The 22,761-nt window shown below is 40.4% G+C and overlaps 1 protein-coding gene across 1 annotated transcript in view; it reads right to left on the minus strand.

Moving 5' to 3' along the window:
- The window catches only part of LOC139734019 (plexin-A4-like), a 32,809-nt gene extending 27,778 nt beyond the window's left edge, over window positions 1–5,031 (minus strand). The window contains exons 1-5 of the mRNA XM_071644826.1: window positions 4,780–5,031; window positions 3,994–4,359; window positions 2,348–2,467; window positions 1,562–1,768; window positions 365–502 (exon numbers count right to left, since the gene is read on the minus strand). Of these exons, the coding sequence (XP_071500927.1) occupies window positions 365–502; window positions 1,562–1,768; window positions 2,348–2,467; window positions 3,994–4,359; window positions 4,780–5,031 (1,083 nt within the window). The remainder of the gene's footprint in view (window positions 1–364; window positions 503–1,561; window positions 1,769–2,347; window positions 2,468–3,993; window positions 4,360–4,779) is intronic.
- Between the last annotated feature and the right edge of the window lie 17,730 nt (window positions 5,032–22,761).

Consider the following 22,761-nt stretch of genomic DNA (forward strand, 5'->3'; position numbering starts at 1 on the left):
ATGAAACATCACTTGTAACGACTACTCGAGTATTGGACATAACATTACAGGACTTTGTATATAGGCCAATCGCGTTCAACACTTGTTTATTTGTGATTTACATACTAGTATTCGTTCTATTCGTGATCGACTGGCTTAAAAACAATATCTAGCGATGCTAAGTATGTGTGCCCTATTATGTATCTCATTGCATGATAGTATTGAAACGTCATGGGTCTTCTTACATTGAAAATATGTAATATTTTCACCAACACTATGCTCTCAAACTTCAATCAGAACTCCTTCAGACAAACGTACCAGGATACTGACAGAAATCATAAGGGTATTGTGTGTTTCACTGTGTTGCATCTTTTCTTTTCATTACCTGTGAACCTTCGTCAGAGCCTGTTGCCAGAATGATTTGCTCCTTGTCCTCATCTAGAAACACATCTCGTAGAACGGACCCTTGTCCAAGGGGAACATTTTCATACTGGTAGGCTGATGAACTATTTAGTATGTGCACCTATATAATAACAGAACACACATTGTAGTAGATATAAAATGTCAGCTCTAAAATGTCAAATGCCATCACTTAGTTAACACAATCTTTTAGTCAACCTATATTACAAATATGTTCTGCTTATACATTGTATATATTTCTTGTTTATGTGATGAAAATAAAAATAGATTTGAACTTTGAACTTTGATAGAACTGTTCTGTCATACGATATATAGATATCAGTATCTTCGCATGAATGAATTAATGAAATATTGGAGCGGTACTCACCAATGACAACATGCAAAAATATCAACCAAAACATGATATCTTGTGATAATGTACACGTATAAACCCGTAAAGAGAGTTATGTGGAGATGACATGCACTTTTCCCGCATCTAATCTGCGTTCTTTATAATTGCGACCAAGTGCATTTTTGTAACGTATATTTTACTCTTCAATCGCGTGTGTTCATTTACAATGCATATGACGCTGCATATAGAACGTTGTTACAAGCAGAGCTTGATGTAGGCCTATATGGCGCACCAGCTTATCAATTTACATTACTATATTGCATACCATTATACTTTTTTTTTGTCAAAGGCAAATATATATATTCTATATTCTTGATAAGAAGACAGGTCGATGATTTCAAAGCAGATAACATTTCTATCATAGTTCAAAAGAGACCAAACCTTGGAAAAACACACACAAAGATGAACGGAAGTGTGGGTACACATTTCGATAGAAACTGTACTTCACACCAAGTAACAGTCTTTCCATCAGTCAGTCAATTAATCAATCAATTAATTGCAATACCTTAAGTAAGGTACCATCACTACTTCCAATGAAAGCCACAGTATAGTCTCTCTCTGTAGTAGTGACGATAGACGTAGGCGTCACAGCAGAGAAAGTGAGTATTGGTGTAGCAGTCACAGGGTTCACTCCATTGGCATACACGTAGTAAGCATCGCCATTTTCATCAGGTCTAGCCTGGCACTCTCTACTTTCCGGATTTGGTGAGGTTGGGAACTAGCATGGTAAGCAAAACAAAAACAATATATAAGTAGTACAATGGTTCATACCTTCAGCAAGTCACCCTCACTACTTCCAATGAAAGCCACAGTATAGGCTCTCTCTGTAGTAGTAATGATAGACGTAGGCTCCACATCAGAGAAGGTAAGTACTGGTGAAGCAGCCAAAGGGTTTACGCCATTGGCATACGTGTAGTAAGCATTGCAACCCTCAGTAGCTTGGCACTCTCTACTTTGCGGATTCTGATCGTTTGGGACCTAGTATGGTTTACATGGAACAAGGAAAATAAAATTGTTTCTTCTGTTCTGTTCTGTTCTTTCTTTCTTTCTTTCTTTCTTTCTTTCTTTCTTTCTTTCTTTAATGCTGTGATACTCCTCAGTGCATGCAGCAGTTATTGCAAGTTGTGTAAGTACTGTTATGTTTTGTTTCAGCTTATAAGACAATATATTGATATAATACATTAATGATAATAATAATAATAACAATAATAATAATAGTAATAATAACAATAATTTGTACCGCTCTTGATACAACGTTTCTAAGCGCCTTACATGTACAGGATGTATCATAATCTCACCGAAACATGTATAATCTTACATTATTAATCATAACTACAAACTCTACAATAATTTACGTTACTCAATATAATCAAGCAGTAATCAGATGACGAAATTAGCATGTTTATTACACTAAAAAAAGAAGAAGAAGAAAACGTAACGTATAGAACATACTATCGTACTAATTTCAACTTATATCGATTTCGATGTGCCTTCGGCAGGGTCTTAAACGTATCAAGTGAGGGTTAAGATCATGTGAAGGGCGAGCTTGTTCCATACTTGAGTCGCGGCGACGGCGAAAGCACGACTGCCAAAAAGCGGGTACGTGCAGATGGTATGAGCCCAGGGCTCAGTTGTAGATGGATTGAGCAGGAGGATCGCAGGACACTGGATGGATTCCTGGAAACTGATAGTTCAGAGATAGGGGATAGACCGTGCTTGGCTTTGTAGGTAAGAGTGAGTACTTTGAATTGTATCCTTTGAACCCTGGGGAGCCAGTAAGGATGGTGGTGATGTGGTCGGATCTTGGTGCAAGAGTCGTGACGAGCTGCTGTATTTTGGATTCTTTGCAGGGGGGGGGGGGGAGGGGCAATATGGGCATAGGGAAGGTTGCATTAAATACAGAGAATTATTACAACAGTCGAGGTGCGTTGTGGCAAAGGTATGGACAAGACGTTCCGTGGTGGCTTGATCCAAGAAGCGTCGAAATTTCTCAATTTTGCATATGCCGAACTCGGCTGAGCGGCACGTGTTGTTTATATGCCTTTGCAGATTGAGTTTGTGGTCTGCGACAACCCCTAGATCTCGAAAAGATGCTGCGGGGGAGGAAGCATTGGTGCTACAGTTGTTGGGAAAGGGGGTGATTGGCGAAACTGAAATGTGACGTTCAGGATTTCTGTCTCACACTCGTTGAATTTGAGTTGGTTCTGACTTGACCGCAATTAGATTTCTCTATTTCACCTTAAGTGCCTCGTTATAAAGATGGATGATTAAATCCACTTACCAATAGGGACTTAATGTCTACTCACCATTTCCATAAGGTACTGTAAGGCTCATGGACGAATGTTTTTCGCCGTGATGCGATCTTTCATATTCCAATTCAAATTGTTTCAAACTCATTTTTTCATTATTGTTTATTTAGATAATAATTATATAGCCATCAGGGAGTACTCACGTGCGTACATGAACAAACTACACTTGCACCGACTGAACTACGCAAACTATGTACATGTAGCAAGATGATGTGCATTACCTAGGAGAACAAGCGGTTTTGCCAGGAAGATCGGAGAAGCGACCTAATGATTGAGAGTCCGTGGATTTATCCACCTCATCAACACGCAGGGTTTGTTTCCAAGATCAGAGATATCCCGATTCAAAATCTGGCTATCAATCTGACTCCCAATATCTCATGTCACTAAACAGTACCACTAGAAACTTACTCTGTAGGGTCTAATTACGAAGTTTCCACGGTAAACTCCCGCAAACAGAATATTACAGTCAGGCCTTGTACACAATTCCTAATTATCATCCCTGTTCATGAAGTTTACGACAAATACCAACAAGTGTGTGAGTGCGATATAAAGACTCATGTAGGCCTACAAGTAACGCGTAAACATAACAGGCACCATGGATAATGATTGCAAAATTATTTTGATACTGTCATGCCATAATAACAGGGATATAATACATTATAGAAACAACGAAGTGATCATCAAAATGAATTCTGGGTATTATTAGGGGCCATATATGTGTGACACGAGTGCATCTAGCATCTCAGCCCAAATGACCTTCTTTTTATCTAAAATTATTTTTCTGCTCCTGCATGGCATGTTGATATTTCTGTAAATGTCTATACCTTTTGTACATTTATACCTTTTATTTTATCGCATTCCATTTAACTTGAATCATGCGCAGTCAGAACTTACCGCACCACATTCGTTGCCTTGCAAGTAGTCAATTGATCTTCCATCACAGTCACTTTGACATGTGATGCAGCCAACTACAGCTTGTGTAAATTTCTCCTGGATATCACTCATCTTGTAGAGACACAGAGCAGACTGTACAGGTGATGAGTTCTCCTTGCTAAACACAGCATACATGACGTCGTCGGTACTATTGATACTCAAGGAGTCAGCTAGCTGGGATCCTGCAGGACCAATGTGAGTTGCTTGGATCACGTTGTAGTTTGATCCTGTCTGGTCTGTGCATTCGAGTTGAATTTGTGTGTATGACTCAAGGCTGGGATCAGTTGTGTCCAGGCACAAGCGACCCATCACAGGTGACGTTTTAAGCTGAATAGTGTAATAAACGTATGGAGTCTTCAACATGATTTGAATGAAAATAACGCTCTCGAGATGTGTGTGGGATCGTATGTTCTGCCAAGATACGAATAAACTTATGTCAAATTTCGAAATAGAGTTTTCACTTGCCTGAGTGTAACTGATGCCTGAAAAGAGATACTGAGGCCCGTGAATGGCACTTAGAGCTACCACTCCAACCATAGGCACATCGTCTCTCCTCACTACTACTTGTTCATTTCCATTATAGTGTGTCTCTGCATCAATGATATTGGATAGCTTTCTCATCTCACAAAATCCATCACATGTTCCACATGTGATGAGTCTCTCTGTCGGTGCAGGTGCGATGACAATCAGTCTGTTCTTGTCCTGTTCACCAAAATACTGAGATCCCTGTATATTGCATAATCCAACCTCTACCGTCTCCCTCAAGTTAAAATCTGATCCAAGATGGTAAATCTCCTCCTCGGCTCCAATGTAGACATCACCAGTAGTGTTATATACAGCCATGAGTCTGAAAGGCAGCCTGGGATTGGGACTGGAGAAGGATGACACCAGGTAGGAGGAGAGAGGAGCCGAATGTGAAGAGTGAATCAGGCTGACGAGGCAGAGTGCGTGAAACAGGGAAATTGGAAATGACTGCGACTTTGGACTCCTCCAAGCCATGTTGACTGTTATGAAGGTAGAATGAAAAGAAAGTAGAGCCGTGGGGGTTATTGTCATTTTTTTCAGAAATTAGCTTTTATGAGGAAGAAATTGTAATTCCTGAGAAATTATAATACTAACGTGCTAAACGACTCACAAAGACTTGATCCTTTCGTGAAAGAAGCGTTATCAGTTTTTCCTTTACTCAGTTGACTCTTGATTATGAGAACTGAGAAGATTGAAGATTGCAGGGCTCGACATTTTCTTTCTCCCTGCTGTTCAAAATCTCCCACTGAAATTTTTAAATTTGGAATTTGGTGGCCCGAGTACAGATTCAACTGCCCAAAATCAAAGGAAACATAATGATCCATATTGAATCTTAGTTACTTGATTGGACAACCAAAAGATAGCCTTTCTAAAGTTTGGTAGCCGATAGAAATTGTCAGCGGCCCCGGGCCACCTGTCCTCCGGGCAACTGTCGAGCCCATTTTCAGACCGTTGGCATTTTTGAGATATATTCTTTCCAATCGGAATAATAGTTCAAGATTATTTGCAGGATTTGTTTTCCTAAACTTGCTCTTTCTCAAGTAGTTACGTGAAGTCCCCTTAAGAACAACAGCACATTTGAATAATTTCTAAGACTCTCTTTTTGTTTCCGATGTAATTCATGCACATGGTAATATATTTTGGAGATGACCGTGTAAACAGTAAATGCATGAAATCAGTAAATTTCCAAAGCTCACATAAACTTCGATATCAGGAATGCTGCATACTGCTTTGATAGAAGAGGAAGATCAGTTGTGGGGGATCCTTCCCAGTATCTATCGTAAGTTTAGTCAAACAAAGGCTGTACAAACATAGTTTGCAGCAATGAATTTAGATATGTTCAAATTCTCGATACCGACAGTATACAGAAATTCAAATAAAAGTTAGAAAAAACTTACCTGATAGGTTGAAAAATGATAACCTTTACACGCTGTAGTGTATATAGTCAAAGTTAACACTGACAAAAGTTGCAATGCCACTATAAAAGTCTAACTATTTCAGCTTTCTCAGCCATGTCATAAAAACGGCTTGTTCTATACATATAACAAATTGTGCGGCGTTATGGTCCGGAGCACCACAAGAGAGAACTACTCCTTGAATATATTTGAGTGTGCAGCAGGATCAGTGAAGCCTGATATTTTTCTGTTCTACTTCCGCAATAAAGATTCCTATCAATATTTTTCTACGATGACCTTTGTACTCAGATTGGAGACGGGGTGGACCTGCTTCGTTTCTTTGCTTGATACTGGCACTATAACAGAAATGACAGAAGTTTGTCCTTTATCGAACCCTGCATTGTCCTAACGCTGTTCTCGATCAAGGGTTTAATCTCACTCTACAGACACGAGAAGGTGCGAAGGGTATCTCCCGCGTCAAGGTCATGATATACGTGTATATGGTTTTAGCAAGTTTGAGACAGATTTGATTAAAAAAAAGTAAGAATATGAATAAGTTCCAGAGGCGACAATTACATTTCTTCATTTACTCAAGGAAAATCAAGGCACAATCTTAACAAAATTAGCAATGCTCAGCCCATCTTTTCGGGGGAGGGGTGCACTCTTACCTGCAGTTGCTGTTGTTATCTAGTCGAAGTTCGAGTAGTCGCTTACGCAAGCATACGGAAATATCGACCACTCATCGTGTATCACGGAGTATTCTGTTTGTGCATGATGTTCCTATTTGGCAAAATGGTGACCTTATGCTAAATCGGGTGGATGATTGCATAAAAAGATATGAAATGCATTAATCACACTTCCAATTTTGTATTTCAATAGATGTCCTCATCTGCTGAATTTACTTCTGGAGTGTTACGAATGGGTTTGTGGTTTTTTCATGTTAATATTTGTTTGATGATATTCAACAATCAAGTTATGTCAGGTGCGTCAGGAGAGTTATTGACAACTGACATGTTATAACAATGATGTATGTTATTTGTATGATGTGTTATATATTGTAACAAAATGATATTCATTTTTTCTATATGTTTATTCATCAAAATATCAACATATATACAATATTTACAATGACTCATTGGAGCACAGCAAAAGTACAAATACTAAGCATATACCTCTTGGGTAACAGTATTGATATTAAACATCAACAATGATATACACATAATAATACTTTATCCTACGTCAGTAATTATGAACAAGAATAAACAATACTCTAACGGAACTGGCGTGTGCATGATTTGGCACTTCAACAACACAAAACAAAAAGAAAGAAACAAATAAATTTCCAAATAACTTTCGTCTAAGTTACAACTTGCAACACATTTTACATAAATCCCCGTTCGGCACCGAAAAAAAAAATTACCCGCTCTGATCTGCAGCACACAATCTGCAGCCCCCCGCCCCCCCCCCCCCCCCCCCCCGTATGACATGGGGTCACACGAGGAATGCACATTTCAAAGTACCGTGTTTACACGATCCCTATATGGATGGCCGGACAAAATGTATCGGCTCCACACTCATGAATGAACCAACGCACTTCTAAAATGATATCTATTTTGTGTAAATTCGTAAAGCACATTATGGGAAATATGAAAGATCATGGGAGCGAAAATTGCTCATAGGATTTCAGTAGCACAATGTGGTCGTGGTTAGGGCCCCTACTTTGTGCTTATTTACACATGTAACAAGCTATGCATTCTAAAAGAGTGTTTAAATTGTTCCTTTAAGTCAGTGTTCTGTATCAATGATTATTTGTTAATTAGGGGTTTTTCTGAAGATTCAGATAGTGATAAAAAGTATGGACGATAAGTGCAGCGATAATTTCTACAGTTATTTCAAAGTTGTGTTACAGAGGTTTGATACATACATTTAGCATTATATGTATACGTGTGTATACAGGTTGGCCATATGATATATTTTAGGCAATTAACTTTAATTAATTAGTAAACGTGTTCAGTTATGGGACTGAAAACCAGGTCTATAAATTCCACACAGGTACTACCAGCTACCTCGTTTTTCTTCCTCGGTATTCTAGTGCCATTGATGTAATTCATGCACGATACTCAGCCCATATACTTTCTGAGCAAAGAGGTTACAGAGACCGACCTCTATGTCTTGTGCTCGGTACGACGTTCTGTACGTGAGTATGTACACACTTTACCTGTACATGAACAAGCTTGTGTTCCGGTATATCGCCTCTGAAGTTGTGATGCATTCGTGTTCAGATAAGTATTGGTTGGAATGAGTGCCGAATGCCGATGAGACTAGGATGGTAACCGGTGGTTCTGCATCAGAAGACAACTCGTTCAGCAGCCTTTGCAAACATTCTCGAGCGGGCTTTGCTGCAACGTGGGACAACTGATTGTCTGGACAAACGCCCAGAGTACTTCCAGAACGGTCGTCGGAGAACGAAGTACAGTACTTTGGAAAGGACAAGTACGTCAAACGTGCTTAACGAACAGACGTCGGAGAACGAAGTACAGTACTTTAGAAATGATAAGTACGAACGATGTACTTCCAGGGCGAACGTCGGAAGACGACGTACTTCTTAACTAAGGTGCAGAACGAAGAAGTATAGGGCGGACGTCGGGAAACGACGTACTTTCTGAATGACGTCAAAGAACGACGCACTCAAGAAACGACGTCGGGAGTGATAGGGAGAATTCACTTGTCAGTGTGTTGGATGAGATAGATATGAGTGTGAGAATTAGTCCAAGAGCATTAGGTCAAAAAAGGCCTAAACCTGGACATTTTTTTGTAACAAGCTGATTTTTTTCAGGATAGGTCCAGAAAAATGTCTAGAATAACATACTAAAAGTCCTCATAAATCCTATTTGAGCGTTTTCCGCAATCCAAAATGGCCGCCATTTCCTGAAATTCTTATAACTTTTCAACCAGAGAACCCAAATACAAAATTCATTCAATGTCTAAATATATGTTTTGAAGCATGAAGAACGCAATAAAATACATATCAAGAGATGTTGGTGCACGCAAGTACCGAAATCCAAGATGGCGTCCAAAATGGTCGCCATTTTCTGAATAGCTTTTCAGCCAGGTAACCCAAATACAAAATTTATGTGTCTAGATATATGTTTTGAAGGATGAAGAATGTCTAAATATATGTTTTGAAGCATGAAGAACGTCAATAAAATGCATATTAAGAGATGCTGACGAACACAAGTACCGTAATCCAATATGGCATCCCAAATGGCCGCCATTTCCTGAAATCTTTATAAACGTTCAACTAAGGAATTCAATACACAATTTAAGCGTCTTTACAAGTTTCGAAACGTGAAGGACTCAATGAAATACATATTAAGAAATTTTGACGCTCGCATGTACTGATTTAACCGCTCGAGCTCTTCCTAATATGGAAAATGGGGTGCAAAATGGCCGGCAGTCACAATTCCATCTCACAATTATGTAAGTAAATGTCAGTATAGTTTATAAGAGACTTTTTGTTTAAAATGTAGTTCTTATGTGTAAAGTATAAAAGCGTAAAAGTGTAAAAAGCATTTGGATGTTAAACTCAAGGAGTGTGTCCTTGTTACGAGAGAAATATTTCACCAACAGATTTGTTGCTATTTAACAGAGAGCCTACTAGAAGGCAATATGTTTTTACCACATGGTCTATTTTCGTCACCTTAAGCACATGAAATGAAGATTTAGTGCTAGCCCCTTTTTATTACCAACGCATTTGATGTCTACCATGAGGTGAGTTCCAGCAAAAACAATTTTTTGAGAAGAAAAAACAGTTCTTTTTGATATCTGTGCTACATAAATGTAGACACTAATAATGAATTAGTGTCTACATGTGCTACAAAATGATGTGTGATTCATCACATGACAGTGAATTTCTTTGGTGCAGTATATTGCTTACCTAAACATATAGTGTCTAAATTATCTTATTCATTTCGTGTAGATTAGGTAAAATTATATAATGAATAGAAATCAGAGAATATGGCACTCATAGTTATTGCTACATGGAGGAGGGATACTCCTCTACCACACGAGGGACCTTTTTTCCTTCTTTTTTACTCGAAAGTGAAACATATAGCAATGTATAGTGCAAACGTTTGGTAAGATATTGAAGTATTTCCATCAAAGAGTAGGAAATTGTATATAAAGTAGTATTCAGGGAAATGGCCAATAATTATATGGAAGGGTGTGTAAGGGGGATCCCCTCCCTCCCTCCCCCCCCCCCCCCCCCAACATGAGGGAGATTTTTTTTTTTCATTTTCAGACCTGATATTCAGACATCTGATGCACCCTATTGGTGAAATATTAGATTTTTGTTTCCATCAAAAACAGGAACAAAAAGATATAATTATAATCATGGATGTGCGCGCGGTTATAGGGTTGCCTGCTCCCACACGAGGGAAATTTTCGTATTTTCGGACTTGAAATTCACAGAGCTGTTGCACCCATATGGTGAAATATCCGATATTTGTTTTCTATTTGAAAACGTCAGGAAAAATATATATTCAGGAAAGTGTCGGGGAGAGAGAAGTGTGAGAGGAGAATACTCCTTTCCATACGATGGAAATTTGGGGATTGTCCAATTTGAAATTCAGAGATTTAGCGCATTCTTTTAGTGAAATATCTGAGATTTGTTTTTGTGTTAAAAGTATAGAAAATATATATTTCTGGAAATATGCGGGGGAGGTTTATGAGGTGATGCACCTCCCACAAAATGGAGATTTTTTTTTTTCAGGTTACGGGTTTTATGGTGCGCTCTGTTGATGAAATACTAGATTTTTGTTTCTATTCAAAAGTGTAAGTAGAATAAAGATTAGTATATTCAAGGCAATGAGCTAGTAAAGGATGGGGGATCACTTTCGAATGGAGGGAGTTTTGCATTTCGATGATTGATATTAAACGGCCTAATGCACCCTTGGTGTTATATTGAGAAAATTGTCCATCCTCAAAGAGTAAATAATAATAGTCTCAATATCCCCATCCCCCACCAACACGAGGGAGCTTTTACACTTGAATAGAAATGAAAATAATTATATCTTTTACATACATTTGATGGAATATTTGGAATTGTTAATCAGAGGGGTATCTAATTTATATTGGGGAAAGTTAGGGCAAATTACTCTCCAATACGAGGGAACTAACTTTTGCATTTTGTAAGTGAAAGATCTAGTGCACACTTTTTGATGACAGATTCGGAAATTTGTTAATCTCAAAAGTGTACAAAGTCTATGGAAAGGGGTCGAGCGAGGGACGTTTAGCATTTTTATGATTACAATTCAATGACAAAGTGCAAATACTTCAGGTTGAATATTCGGAAAATAACGATTGTACAGGCCATCACCTTCCCCAAGGACGGGGGGATGCATCCAACCCAACCTATACCCGTTTTGTGCACATTTAAGGGAAAGATTCCACTAGCCCTTCTGAGTTGTTGAATCTCGAACATTATGTTGAATTTCTTTGTCTCTTGAAACAGGCTAAAAACAGCAATTTTTGATAAACGACGGCCATTTTGGGCAACATTTGGTTTTCGCGAAGAACTCATGTGGTTTTATTCGTACTTACAATGTACTTGCTTCATGATCTCTAAATAAGAATTTCGGTGGGTTCCTTATGTCTCAAAATGTATATTTATATATTGAAGTGCGTATCGTGGTTATACCTAGTTGCAGGGTCATGAGAAAAACAAGAAATGGCAGCCATTTTGGACACCATTTTGGATTTCTGAAAGTGCTTAAGTGCTTTATTTGTGTTTCAAAATCTGGGAATAAGTGATTTTGATTCCCTATGACTCAAAACGTATATTTCGACATTCCAAGTTGAAATCTACTGGCAAAATTATGAAAAAAAAATCAAGAAATGGCGGCCATTTTGGACGCCATCTTGGATTACGGTACTTGTGTGCTTCAACAACTCTTAATATGTATTTTATTGACTTCTCCATCCTTCAGAACATATATCTAGACATTCAAATTTTGTATTTAGGTTACCTGGCTAAAAAGTTATAAGAATAAGCAGAAAATGGTAGCCATTTTGGACCCCATCTTGGATTTTGGTACTTGCGTGCACCAACATCTCTTAATATGTATTTTATTGAGTTCTTCATGCTTCAAAACATATATTTAGACAGTTAGATTTTGTATTTGGGTTCTCTGGTTGAAAAGTTATAAGAATCTCTGGAAATGGCGGCCATTTTGGACGCCATCTTGGATTGCGGAAAACGCTCAAAGAGGATTTATGAGGACTTTTAGTATGTTGTTCTAGACATTTTTCTGGACTTATCCTGAAAAAAAAAAATCAGCTTGATACCAAAAATGTCCAGGTCAAAACTAATACTCTTGGACTAAATGTGCCTTTGAGTCGGATGCTGTGAAGTGCAAGGTGTAGAATGGTGACGTACGAAGAGTGGTGTAAGACTGAAGGTTCTATCCTCTTTACAGAGTCATCGTATATTTTCATCAAACGGATGGTCGGCATATTCAGTGAAGTGCCAAGGCCCCGTTTTTGCTGCAGTATTGTACATCATGAAATTCTCGAACTAGCACTCACGGGCCGACAAGTTTCCATGTGACTCACAATATTTTCACCATGAAAAGAAAGTGGATGTGGCGTCACGTCAGCCTCGGAATATTTTTCGCCCGACCAATATTTAGGTGTCACTGTTTTTTTGCCAATAACATTATAATGAGATACCTAGCTATCGATATCGCAATCGCAGTTGCTGAGAGCCAGTCAGCGTAGCAGCGACTACCGGCATGCATTAATCTGTTAGCATTACCAAAGAAATTTGTATTCTCTGAGCATCACAGAGTGCATGCAACGCAGCGTAATGCCAGTGCACTGATCACTGGCTGATGGCACCACTTGGTAAAAAGGACGCTGTATTACTACAACGGCATTTATTGAGTTTCCATAGTCGCGTGGTAAATCTTTACAGTGAATAACTAAGACGTATGCATGATTACAGGCATAAGAATGTCTTCCGAGTTTCCAGCTTTCATCGTTTCTAGTCTAATTTGATTCGACTTCAGGTTTTCATGGTTATTGTCGCCTCTTGTATTAGGTTTGCGCACCTGATCAGCAGCACATCAAAAAGAAAGTGAAATAAACGCTTTCACACCCATACACACATACAAGGGCGTAGCGAGGGGGGGGGGGGTGTTTTGGGTGTTCAAACACCCCCCTTTGCCAAAATGAGGGTGTTTGAGGTGTTCAAACACCTCCCTTGGGCAAAAGGGAGGTATTTGAGCTGTTCAACACCCCTCTTCAACAATGTTTAGATGTTAAAAAATGAAACAAAAGATGTCTTTACCGCTTTTATTTCCGTTTTGAATTCCGCCTTTCCCTTCTTTTGTGTTCATTTTTTTTTTCTCTCTCTCTCTTCCCTGTTTTGCTTTCTGGCCGAATCGCGAAGATACATTGCGCATAATGTTCACCGTTTACCGGTATTATACCGTACGCGGTACCGTAAATTGTGTACAATGCATAATATCATGTGTGTGCAATGCATGCTATACCGATTCTGTGACGCGCTTCGTGTATTATCGAAGCATCGACGTTTCTACTTCTTCTCTTCTTTCTTTTCCTCACCTTTTTGTCTTTTTTACTCCTTTTTTTTCTTCACGTTTTTTCTTTTCCTTTTTTTTTGCGTTTTGGGGGCGACCACACCCATCGTCCCCCTGGCTACACGGGTGTGGTCTGGGTCAGGTTCTCCCATTTGTTTATACACAAAATGCGTCGGTTACTTATCCAATGCTGTTTTGCGCCCTTTTCCTTATGCATGGCAGGCGTTACACCAAAAACGGCGATCTATCCGGTCTTCCCCTCTCCATTATCTTTTGTAAAAGTAATTCATGAAATTGGGGTCTTAATTCTTAACTATACTGATGCTTCATACATTTATTACTAGTAGTAACATTGGTTATACGAGCACAATTTCGCCGGCGGAGGGGAGGGGAGCTGAACCTTTCGGCTTTTTGTCAGATTATCAACTATCTACACAATGCAGTGCCTCAAATTTTGATTTTTTTTGTTCTTAATAATTGAAGTTAATTTAAGCTAATTTGTGTGTGTGTGTGGGGGGGGGGGGGGGGGATCCAGTCTATTAACACTAAAATAAAAACAAAAGCCTTTAGCTGCCACTTCCATTTCCGGAAAGTGAATAATTTTTATTCCTCCAAAGTTAAGCTACTAGTACTCTGTCTCATGATTTGACCACAAATTTTGAAGATAAAATGATATGCAATAATTTGAATGAGTTTTGATAATATAATTATTAGACCCATTCATATCCGGGTTTTTTTTCTTTTCTTCCTTTTTTTTTTTTTTTTTTTGGCGGAGGCGCACAAAACTAAAAGTTCCTAATTTTTCCACGATCGACACTCCTAATAGCCCTGTCATGACGTGCCAGTATCAGCAGACATAACTTAATTCTGTTCTGTAGTGTCTGGTGTGGGAATATTTTATTCGCAAATGTAGTGCATCTGTGCAAGACGAAAATGGGAAGTTGTTGCAATGAAAGATTTTTTGTAATGATTCAACTAGGTATCGACTAAGATTTTACACTTAATGTCTAAAATCATTTAATATCAAATTATTTGCATTTAATGCCCCTTTTTGAACACCTCCAATATTACTGGGGGATGCATGTATGTTCTTGAGGGACGCACATTGCACCGTGCATTGCCCCCCCCCCCACACACACACACACCATGGGCGTAAATCCCGAGGGGGATGGGGGGGGATATATCCCCCCCCCCCCTCTGAAATGGAGGAGGGGGGATGGCCTGTACAATCATCCCCCCCTAAAATTTGAGGGAAAAAATGGAGGAAGCAGAAATGTGATTGCATCAATTTTGGCATATTGCATGACGTTCGTACGCCCGCCTCCAGACAGGTAACAGAGCTGAATAGTCTTGTAGGATAATGTATACATAATTTTCTCAAGCGCTCGCTCGCTTCGCTCGCTCGCAAAGACAGTAATATCGACATAAGGCATGACCCAGACGTTGACAACGTCAAATAGTATACGCCTATACATTGTAAACATGTAAATCCAAAATTTCACCAAAAGTGTGCACCAGATCGCTTAATTTCAGGTCTGAAAATGCAAAATCTTCCTCGTCTGAGAGGGGGGTATCCCCCTCCCACACCCTCCCTCCATTCAGTCGCTCCGCTCCCTCGCACAGATATTCCAACTCCAAGTCCCTCCCCCACCCACCATCATTACAGAACGATGCCTCTGGGATGATTGCTTTATTGACTTAAATCAAGAAAATAGAAAAATACAATACCTACAGGAAGATAATACCGGTACGTTATTAAATACATAGAAATGGAGATCCATATTACCATTTCATTGAATATATCTGGGCATTATTCAGGGCTATATGCTACGTTTTTAAAGGGGGGGGGGGTCAAAATCACCTGTCAGTCAAGAAGAAAATCAAAAGATAAGAGAAACAACAACAAAAATTCCTCGTTCTTTCAAGGTCTGATTTTCCGCCAAAAGTCGGCTGGCAGTCAAAAGAAAAAAAAACCAAACAAAAACAAATAGTCTTAATATTTTTGATGCCACTTCCCTCATACTTTATATTTCATGCAAAACAGTGGTACATTCGATCCCTGTTAAGTGTGTGTGTGTGTGGGGGGGGGGGGGGGCGCCAAGCTTCCTCCCCCCGCATCCGCTCGTAAAAAAAGAATAAAAAACTTACCAAAATGGTAATTCAAGGGTTACTAAACTGCTTTTGAAATCGACATGAAAGGGGGATCAAGAAATAAGATATTTTTCTAAGATTTCTTTTAACCATAATTAAAGAGGTATATAACGTGACACATTGTGCAAAAAGTCCGGAACCGACAAAATATTGCGATTCAGCATGATTCCTGGTTGGCATTCTGAATATAAGCAGGATGTGCGCAGTGTACTCAGAACATCCGAACGGCAAAAAGAGTCGCTGTAACGTTGCGCAATGTGATGTAGAATGTACACCTTTGTACCTTACGCTTCGTATATATCAAAGCTAGATCATTAATGATTTTGCAGTGTTGCTTTACATACTAGTCTATATCAAAATGCCTTGCATTGCCAATAATAAGACTTGACCTGGGCTATTTCCTAACTTTTTCATGTATATAAAACACACACACACACACACAAACACAAACAATAATATCAGAGGATGTTCTAAAGTGCAGATTTTGGATATCCTTCCCCCATTTGGTCGACGTCCCCTCGTTGGTCATACCTCCCCAAATCATGAACATAAACCGACACCATTGACTACCAGTGGCGGATCCGCCCCCCCCCCCTCTCAATTTCCAAAGCGTAAAAATATAGCTACAAAAGGCAGTTTTTGGACTGCAAAATGTCAAAATTTTCAAGCTCACTCGGTCCGCTCGATCGCATTTTTATCGCTTTGCCATTCTCCTGATGTTGCTGCCAGTAATTGCCAGCAGTTACGCCCGGTGCGCCCCCCTTATTATAAAGTATAGCTACAAACGGCAGTTTTGAGACTGAAAAATGTCAAAATTTTCAAGCTCACTCGCTCCACTCGCTCACATTTAGTTGTTATGCTATTCTCCTGATGTCACTGCCAGTTATTGACAGCAGTTGCGCCCGTTGCACCCCCCCCCCGCCCTTAATTTCCAAAGCCAAAAAAAGTATAGCTACAAACGGCAGTTTGGGGACTGTAAAATATCAAAATTTTCAAGCTCACTCGCATTTAATCGCTATGCCATTCTGCTGATGTTGGTACCAGTAATTGCCGGCAGTTGCGCCCGGTGCGCCCCCCCCCCCCCCCCTTAGTTTCCAAAGTGAAAAAATACAGCTTCACAAACGGCAGTTTTGGGACTGTAAAATGTCAAAATTTGCAGGCTCACTCGCTGCGCTCGCTCGCATATTATAATCTTTATGTTATTCTCCTAATGTTGCTGCCAGTAATTGCCAGCAGTTGCACCCGGTGCCCCCCCCCCTTAATTTCCAAAGCGAAAAAATATAGCTACAACCGGCAGTTTTGGGACTGTAAAATGTCAAAATTTTCAAGCTCGCTCGCTTCGCTCGCTCGCATAATAATCGTTATGTCATTCTCCTGATGTCGCTGCCAGTAATTGCAAGCATTTGCGTCCGGTGCGCCCCTAATTTCCAGAGCGAAAAAATATAGCTACAACCGGCAGTTTTGGGATTGTAAAATGTTAAAATTTTCAAGCTCGCTCGCTTCGCTCGCTCGCATATAATCGTTATGTCATTCTCCTGATGTCGCTGCCAGTAATTGCCAGCAGTTGCGCCCGTTGCGCCCCCTTAATTTCCAGAGCGAAAAAATATAGCTACAACCGGCAGTTTGGGGACTGTAAAATGTTAAAATTTTCAAGCTCGCTCGCTTCGCTCGCTCGCATATATTCGTTATGTCAGTCTCCTGATGTTGCTGCCAGTAATTTGTCGTTTCACACCGTCATTCCATATTCCATAAGGGGAAAAAAATGACTGCGCAGTGGAATGTATCACATTCCGTTATGTATTGCAGTCCCCATTACAGTTTCCAGACTGACAGCACACGCACTTACGCGCACACACACATACACACGCACGCACGCACAAGCATGCATACACACCCTCAAAATTACTTTTCCACGAGGCGCCCCCCCCCCCCCCCCTGTCTTGACCAACCCGCCACGGTACGTCACTGGCTGCACCCGTCCGGTTATGGGCTTGTAATCGTGGTGATGGGGACTATCGCCGATCATCCCCCCCCCCCCCCCACTCCTCGGCACGGATTTACGCCGTTGACGCACACACACACACACACACACACACACTTGTTCAACGTCCATTGGCAAAAGCATACGGATTTGGGAGCCCACAGACACGACGTAGCAATTTTAGGCTACTGCATGAGAAACTTCTGCTGCGTCCGGGCTGTGTTTGGGCCACGGATTCACTCCCCGTATGGATGATGCGCGTGCTCTCTACAGCCAACGAGCGCACAACGAATTGACACCGTGCGTCTTTTACGAAAAAAATATAAAAGACGCCCGGTGTCAGTGAGTTGACCGTAGAGAGCACGCGCCTCACGCAGCTCGATCAATCGAAGCGAAAGATCCTCATGCGCTAAAAGTGCCAAGACGTGTCTGCGTGTTCCAAAATCCGTACGGAATCGGTACTCCCCACGTACGAATCTCAAATTTTGCCCACGTTTTTGCGCGTAAACAGCGTGCGGGCCACGTACTTACACCTTGCGCAACCGTACAGCCGACGTGCGTTGACGTACTCCCTTCCGGCGGTTGCCACTCCCTCCGTTTTCAGAAAAAAAAACGTGGCGGACGTGGCCTCCGCAAGAAAGGTACGGGCAAAAAAAACACGCATTGTGGGTTACCTGGGCAAGCTGTTGCCTTATTGTATTATTCTGCTATGTCTGAATTAATTTGGCTCTTTTAAAATTAATGATCCTTGCGTCGAGTTATTAATTTGAATAAAAATATGCAGTACTCGCTGCTATTAAGGGATTCGGACAAACACTGGCTATCGGGCGAAAGCTCGGTAGTCTAGTGGATATGACAGTAGTATAGGTGTACGTATAGCGTCATAAAAATATGATTCATATTTCTATTGTTCTAGAACAAAAGAAATATGAAAAGACAAAAGAATTATGAATTATGAAATATGGATTATGATATGATTTATGATAAAAAGATGGATTATGATATGATTTATGATAAAAATATGGATTATGATATGATTTATGATAAAAAGATGGATTACGATATGAATTATGATAAATCGATGAATTATGATAATAGATATGAATTATGGATATTTGCATAACAATAGAAATAGGAAAGAACAAAAGAATGTATGAAATATGAAAAATGAAAGATGAATATTCATGAGATATGAATTATAGATATGAACGATGAATGATGATTATGAAATATGAATATTTATGGATCGATATGAAATATGAAGAATGAATTATGAAAAATATGCTATTGTTTTAAGAATCCGCGTCATTGTTTCATCATATTCTTTTGTTCTCACATCGAGAGATATTTTCGAAGGCAATGGTCGAAATGGTCATAATGACGATTGCAATCGTATTCATGACATTTGTTTGTTTGATGACGTCACTCCGACAAGTTCGGACCTGTCCTCTGACCGACGCTCGCCCGATCGAAAACAAAAGAACTTTAAAAAACAAAGAAATACATAAAAATGGGGGCGTGTCCTCTGACCGACGCTTGCGCAATGCTTGCGCAATCGAAGACAAAAGTCAGGGCGTGTCCACTGACCAACGCTCGGGGACTTAAAGACAAAAGACTGGAAAAACAAAGAAATACATAAGACTGGACCTCAAGTTCACGATAAGTTCGGACTTGTCCTCAGACCGACGCTCGCACACTCAAAGACAAAAGACTAGAAAAACAAAGAAATACATAAGACTGGACCTCAAGTTCACGATAAGTTCGGACTTGTCCTCTGACCCACGCTTGTACGCGAGCGAAGACAAAAGAATTTTTAAATAAAGAAATACATAAACTGGACCTGGAGCCAGTGACGGGTTCGGACTCGTCCTGCATAAAACAATAGATGCCTCATACATATTCAAAGAGATGGTGGCGTCCTTTGCAAAGCAAAAGAATAAAAACTCGAAGAACATGCGAGAGGGACACATTTCAATTTGAAACCTTCCGAGAGCATCACATGTTACAGAATGTCTCAGCCGAATATCGCCAACACCTGGTGTCCCGAAATGCAGAGGACGGTGGAGAAGGTGGACTTGCTGATGTTGACGGAGTATCTAACTCTCATCGAAGTCTTGAAACGGGTGCAAAACGTGCCAGATTCTCCAATAGACGGTACTCCCGAAGATCCACAGCGCAAAGTGTTCCAGGCGGTTCATCATTTGGACCCAATGACTGTGGAGAGAGTGTACCCTTACGTTGGCAGGGTGCTCTGGATGAGACCAGATCTCGTCGAGTGCGGTTTTTTCCTGGAGTACATCAAATTTATTCTGAGGGGAGAGACTCAACAGCAGCTGGAACAAAGAAGAGTCAACATAGGGAGACACGTGGAGGGGATAGAGGCCGCTGTGAGAGTGGTCTACAGGGCCTTGGGGCTCGAGACCGGCCTGCCCGACATTGTCTTGACGGACCCTCAGTGGAACGTGCTTTAGACGAACGACTGCTATTAACGGTGATAAAGGACACATTTCCTTCCGACTTTCACGCCGTAGACACCGAGACAATCTTACGCGCATGTCGGACAATTGCAAGCGAGGAACAATTTTCCCGTGTGCGACGAATCAAGCTTCGAGGCAATGAGAGGTTCGACGATTGTATAGAGGCCCTGCTCAAAAATTGTATAGAGAACCCCAATCATCCCAACAAGTACAAACGTTCGCTGATGGCTCTATGCTATTTTGTCAACATCTACCAATATGCCTGCATACCGGACGAGCGGAAAGAGGAATTTCGCGCGCAATTCGTGGAAGGACTCAAACGCTACAAAGTGCGCTGGTCGGAACACGCTCCGAAAATGACTGTTGGACTAATGTCGCGATACGTTTTACATTTTTGTCTGTATATGTTGTATAATGTATGGAATGTAGATGTTAATAGAATGTGAATTGATTCAAGCAACGAAATTCGCTGCACTGTGTGTATGCGTGTACAATAAATGATGCGTTTCATTTTCAAATGATTTTTTTTACTCGTTACCTTGTCTATCATTGATGCCTTTTATGTCATTGCAACGTGAAAGGAATGCCATTTCTGATGTTTGCTTCTGCAGTGTGTGGTTGCTGAGACGAATAATGTCTAATTCATTTGAGAGAGCGTTAGAGGAAATCTATTACGATCCTCAACATCCAGCTAGTTTCGGTGGTGTCAGTAAGTTGTGGAATGCGGTGAGAGAGGTGGAAACTGAAAAAGCGAGCTTGCAGGGTGTCAGAGACTGGTTAACGAAACAAGATGCGTATACAATGCACGCACCGGCGAGAAAGACATTTAAGAGAAATGTTGTGAAAGTGAGAGGAATCGACGAAATCTGGGAGGCTGATCTTGTAGATGTTCAAAATTTGAAAAGGTTTAATAATGGTTATCGCTACTTACTGACGTGTATAGATGTACTGTCGAAATATGCTTGGGTGGTTCCTTTAAAAAACAAAAAATCAAAAGACATTGTCGGGGCATTCGAAAGCATCTTGAAAGAGGGCCGAGTGCCTGTAATGCTACATACAGACAAAGGTTCGGAATTCACAAACAGACATTTTCAGAAATATCTCGAGAAAGAAGGCATTCACTTCTACACAACAGAAAATGAAACCAAAGCCAGCGTTGCTGAACGATTCAATAGAACGCTGCGAACAAAAATGTGGCGCTTCTTCACATTCAAAAACACTTACAGGTATCTCGGTGTAATAAAAGATTTGGTCAAAGGCTATAACAACACCATTCATTCTAGTATTGGCATGAAACCAAAAGACGTGAATATTGAGAATCAAAAGCGTGCCATAAAAAGTCTCTACGGTAGGGCAATGCGAGGGAAGAAGCGTACAGCTCCACGATTCAAGTATGAAATCGGAGATCAAGTTCGTATTAGTAAAAGCAAACTAAAGTTCGAAAAGGGTTACGAAGCAAATTTTTCGAGGGAGGTCTTTACAATCAGCTCCCGCGTCAATAGGAGGGTACCTGTCTACAGAATAAAGGATTACAACGGGGAACGAGTGAAGGGTACGTTCTATGAAAGGGAATTGATAAGAGTTTCGAAAGACAAGGAGACTACTTACAACGTGGACAAGGTTTTACGCACGCGCATGCGCAATGGGCAGAAAGAATACCTAGTTCGTTGGTCAGGGTATGGCAAAGAATTTGATAGTTGGGTTCGACACTTAACTCCGCGTTAAAAACACGATTCACGTTACTCTCGTTATCATTCTTCGCTTTGAACAAAGGAGAAGAGGCTGATCGAACATGGCTTCTCAATTTTACGTGACGCTGCCCAGTAATAGTTCCATGTCGTACTATCCAAATAACAAAACGTGTCAGTTTACGACGCGGCTTCACGCACCTCTCTCACTCAACGAAGATTACGAGGTGGGGTTGGCAGAAGTTCAATTTCAGTGCACGTGGTATAATGTACGACATGATAACAACACCCTCACTATTTACGATAATGAAGTAGAGGACGACGCTGTTCCATTGATGAAAAAAATTGAGATTCCTGCGGGATATTATAATTCTGGAGAGGAACTCATTGACTCGATCAACGAACAGTTCCGGAGAAAATTACGTAAAAGCATCACATTTTATTACAAGAGGACCCAACGAAAATGTTTCATCCGATTAGAAGGAAATACGGCGCTCCTCATTCCCTGTGGTTTGGCTATGATGCTCGGGTTTGAAGGGGAATGCCATCTCACGGAATCAACACTGAGTCCCATGCCAATGGATGTACACATGAAATTTCATACATTTTATGTCTATTCTGATATCGTTCAGTTTCAACACGTAGGTGACGCTGCTGTACCTTTACTGAGGACGATAGCAGTCATTCCGGACAAGGATCGCGATAATATCGTCAATACCTATATCACTCCGCATTACGTCCCTCTTAAGCTTTACAATTTTGAAACGATAGAGATTATATTAACAACCGAATCGGGTGAAGTGGTACCATTTGAACGCGGGAAAGTGATCGTGAAGTTACACTTTAGAGAGCGCTCTACGAACTAGCTGGACGCTAAATTTACACAGCGATACGTCTAACTATGGTGGTATT

Source organism: Diadema antillarum, unplaced genomic scaffold (assembly GCF_040938485.1).
Source record: "Diadema antillarum isolate AM-2024a unplaced genomic scaffold, OU_Dant_1.0 seq00000507_RagTag, whole genome shotgun sequence".
NCBI classification, from domain to species: Eukaryota; Metazoa; Echinodermata; class Echinoidea; order Diadematoida; family Diadematidae; genus Diadema; species Diadema antillarum.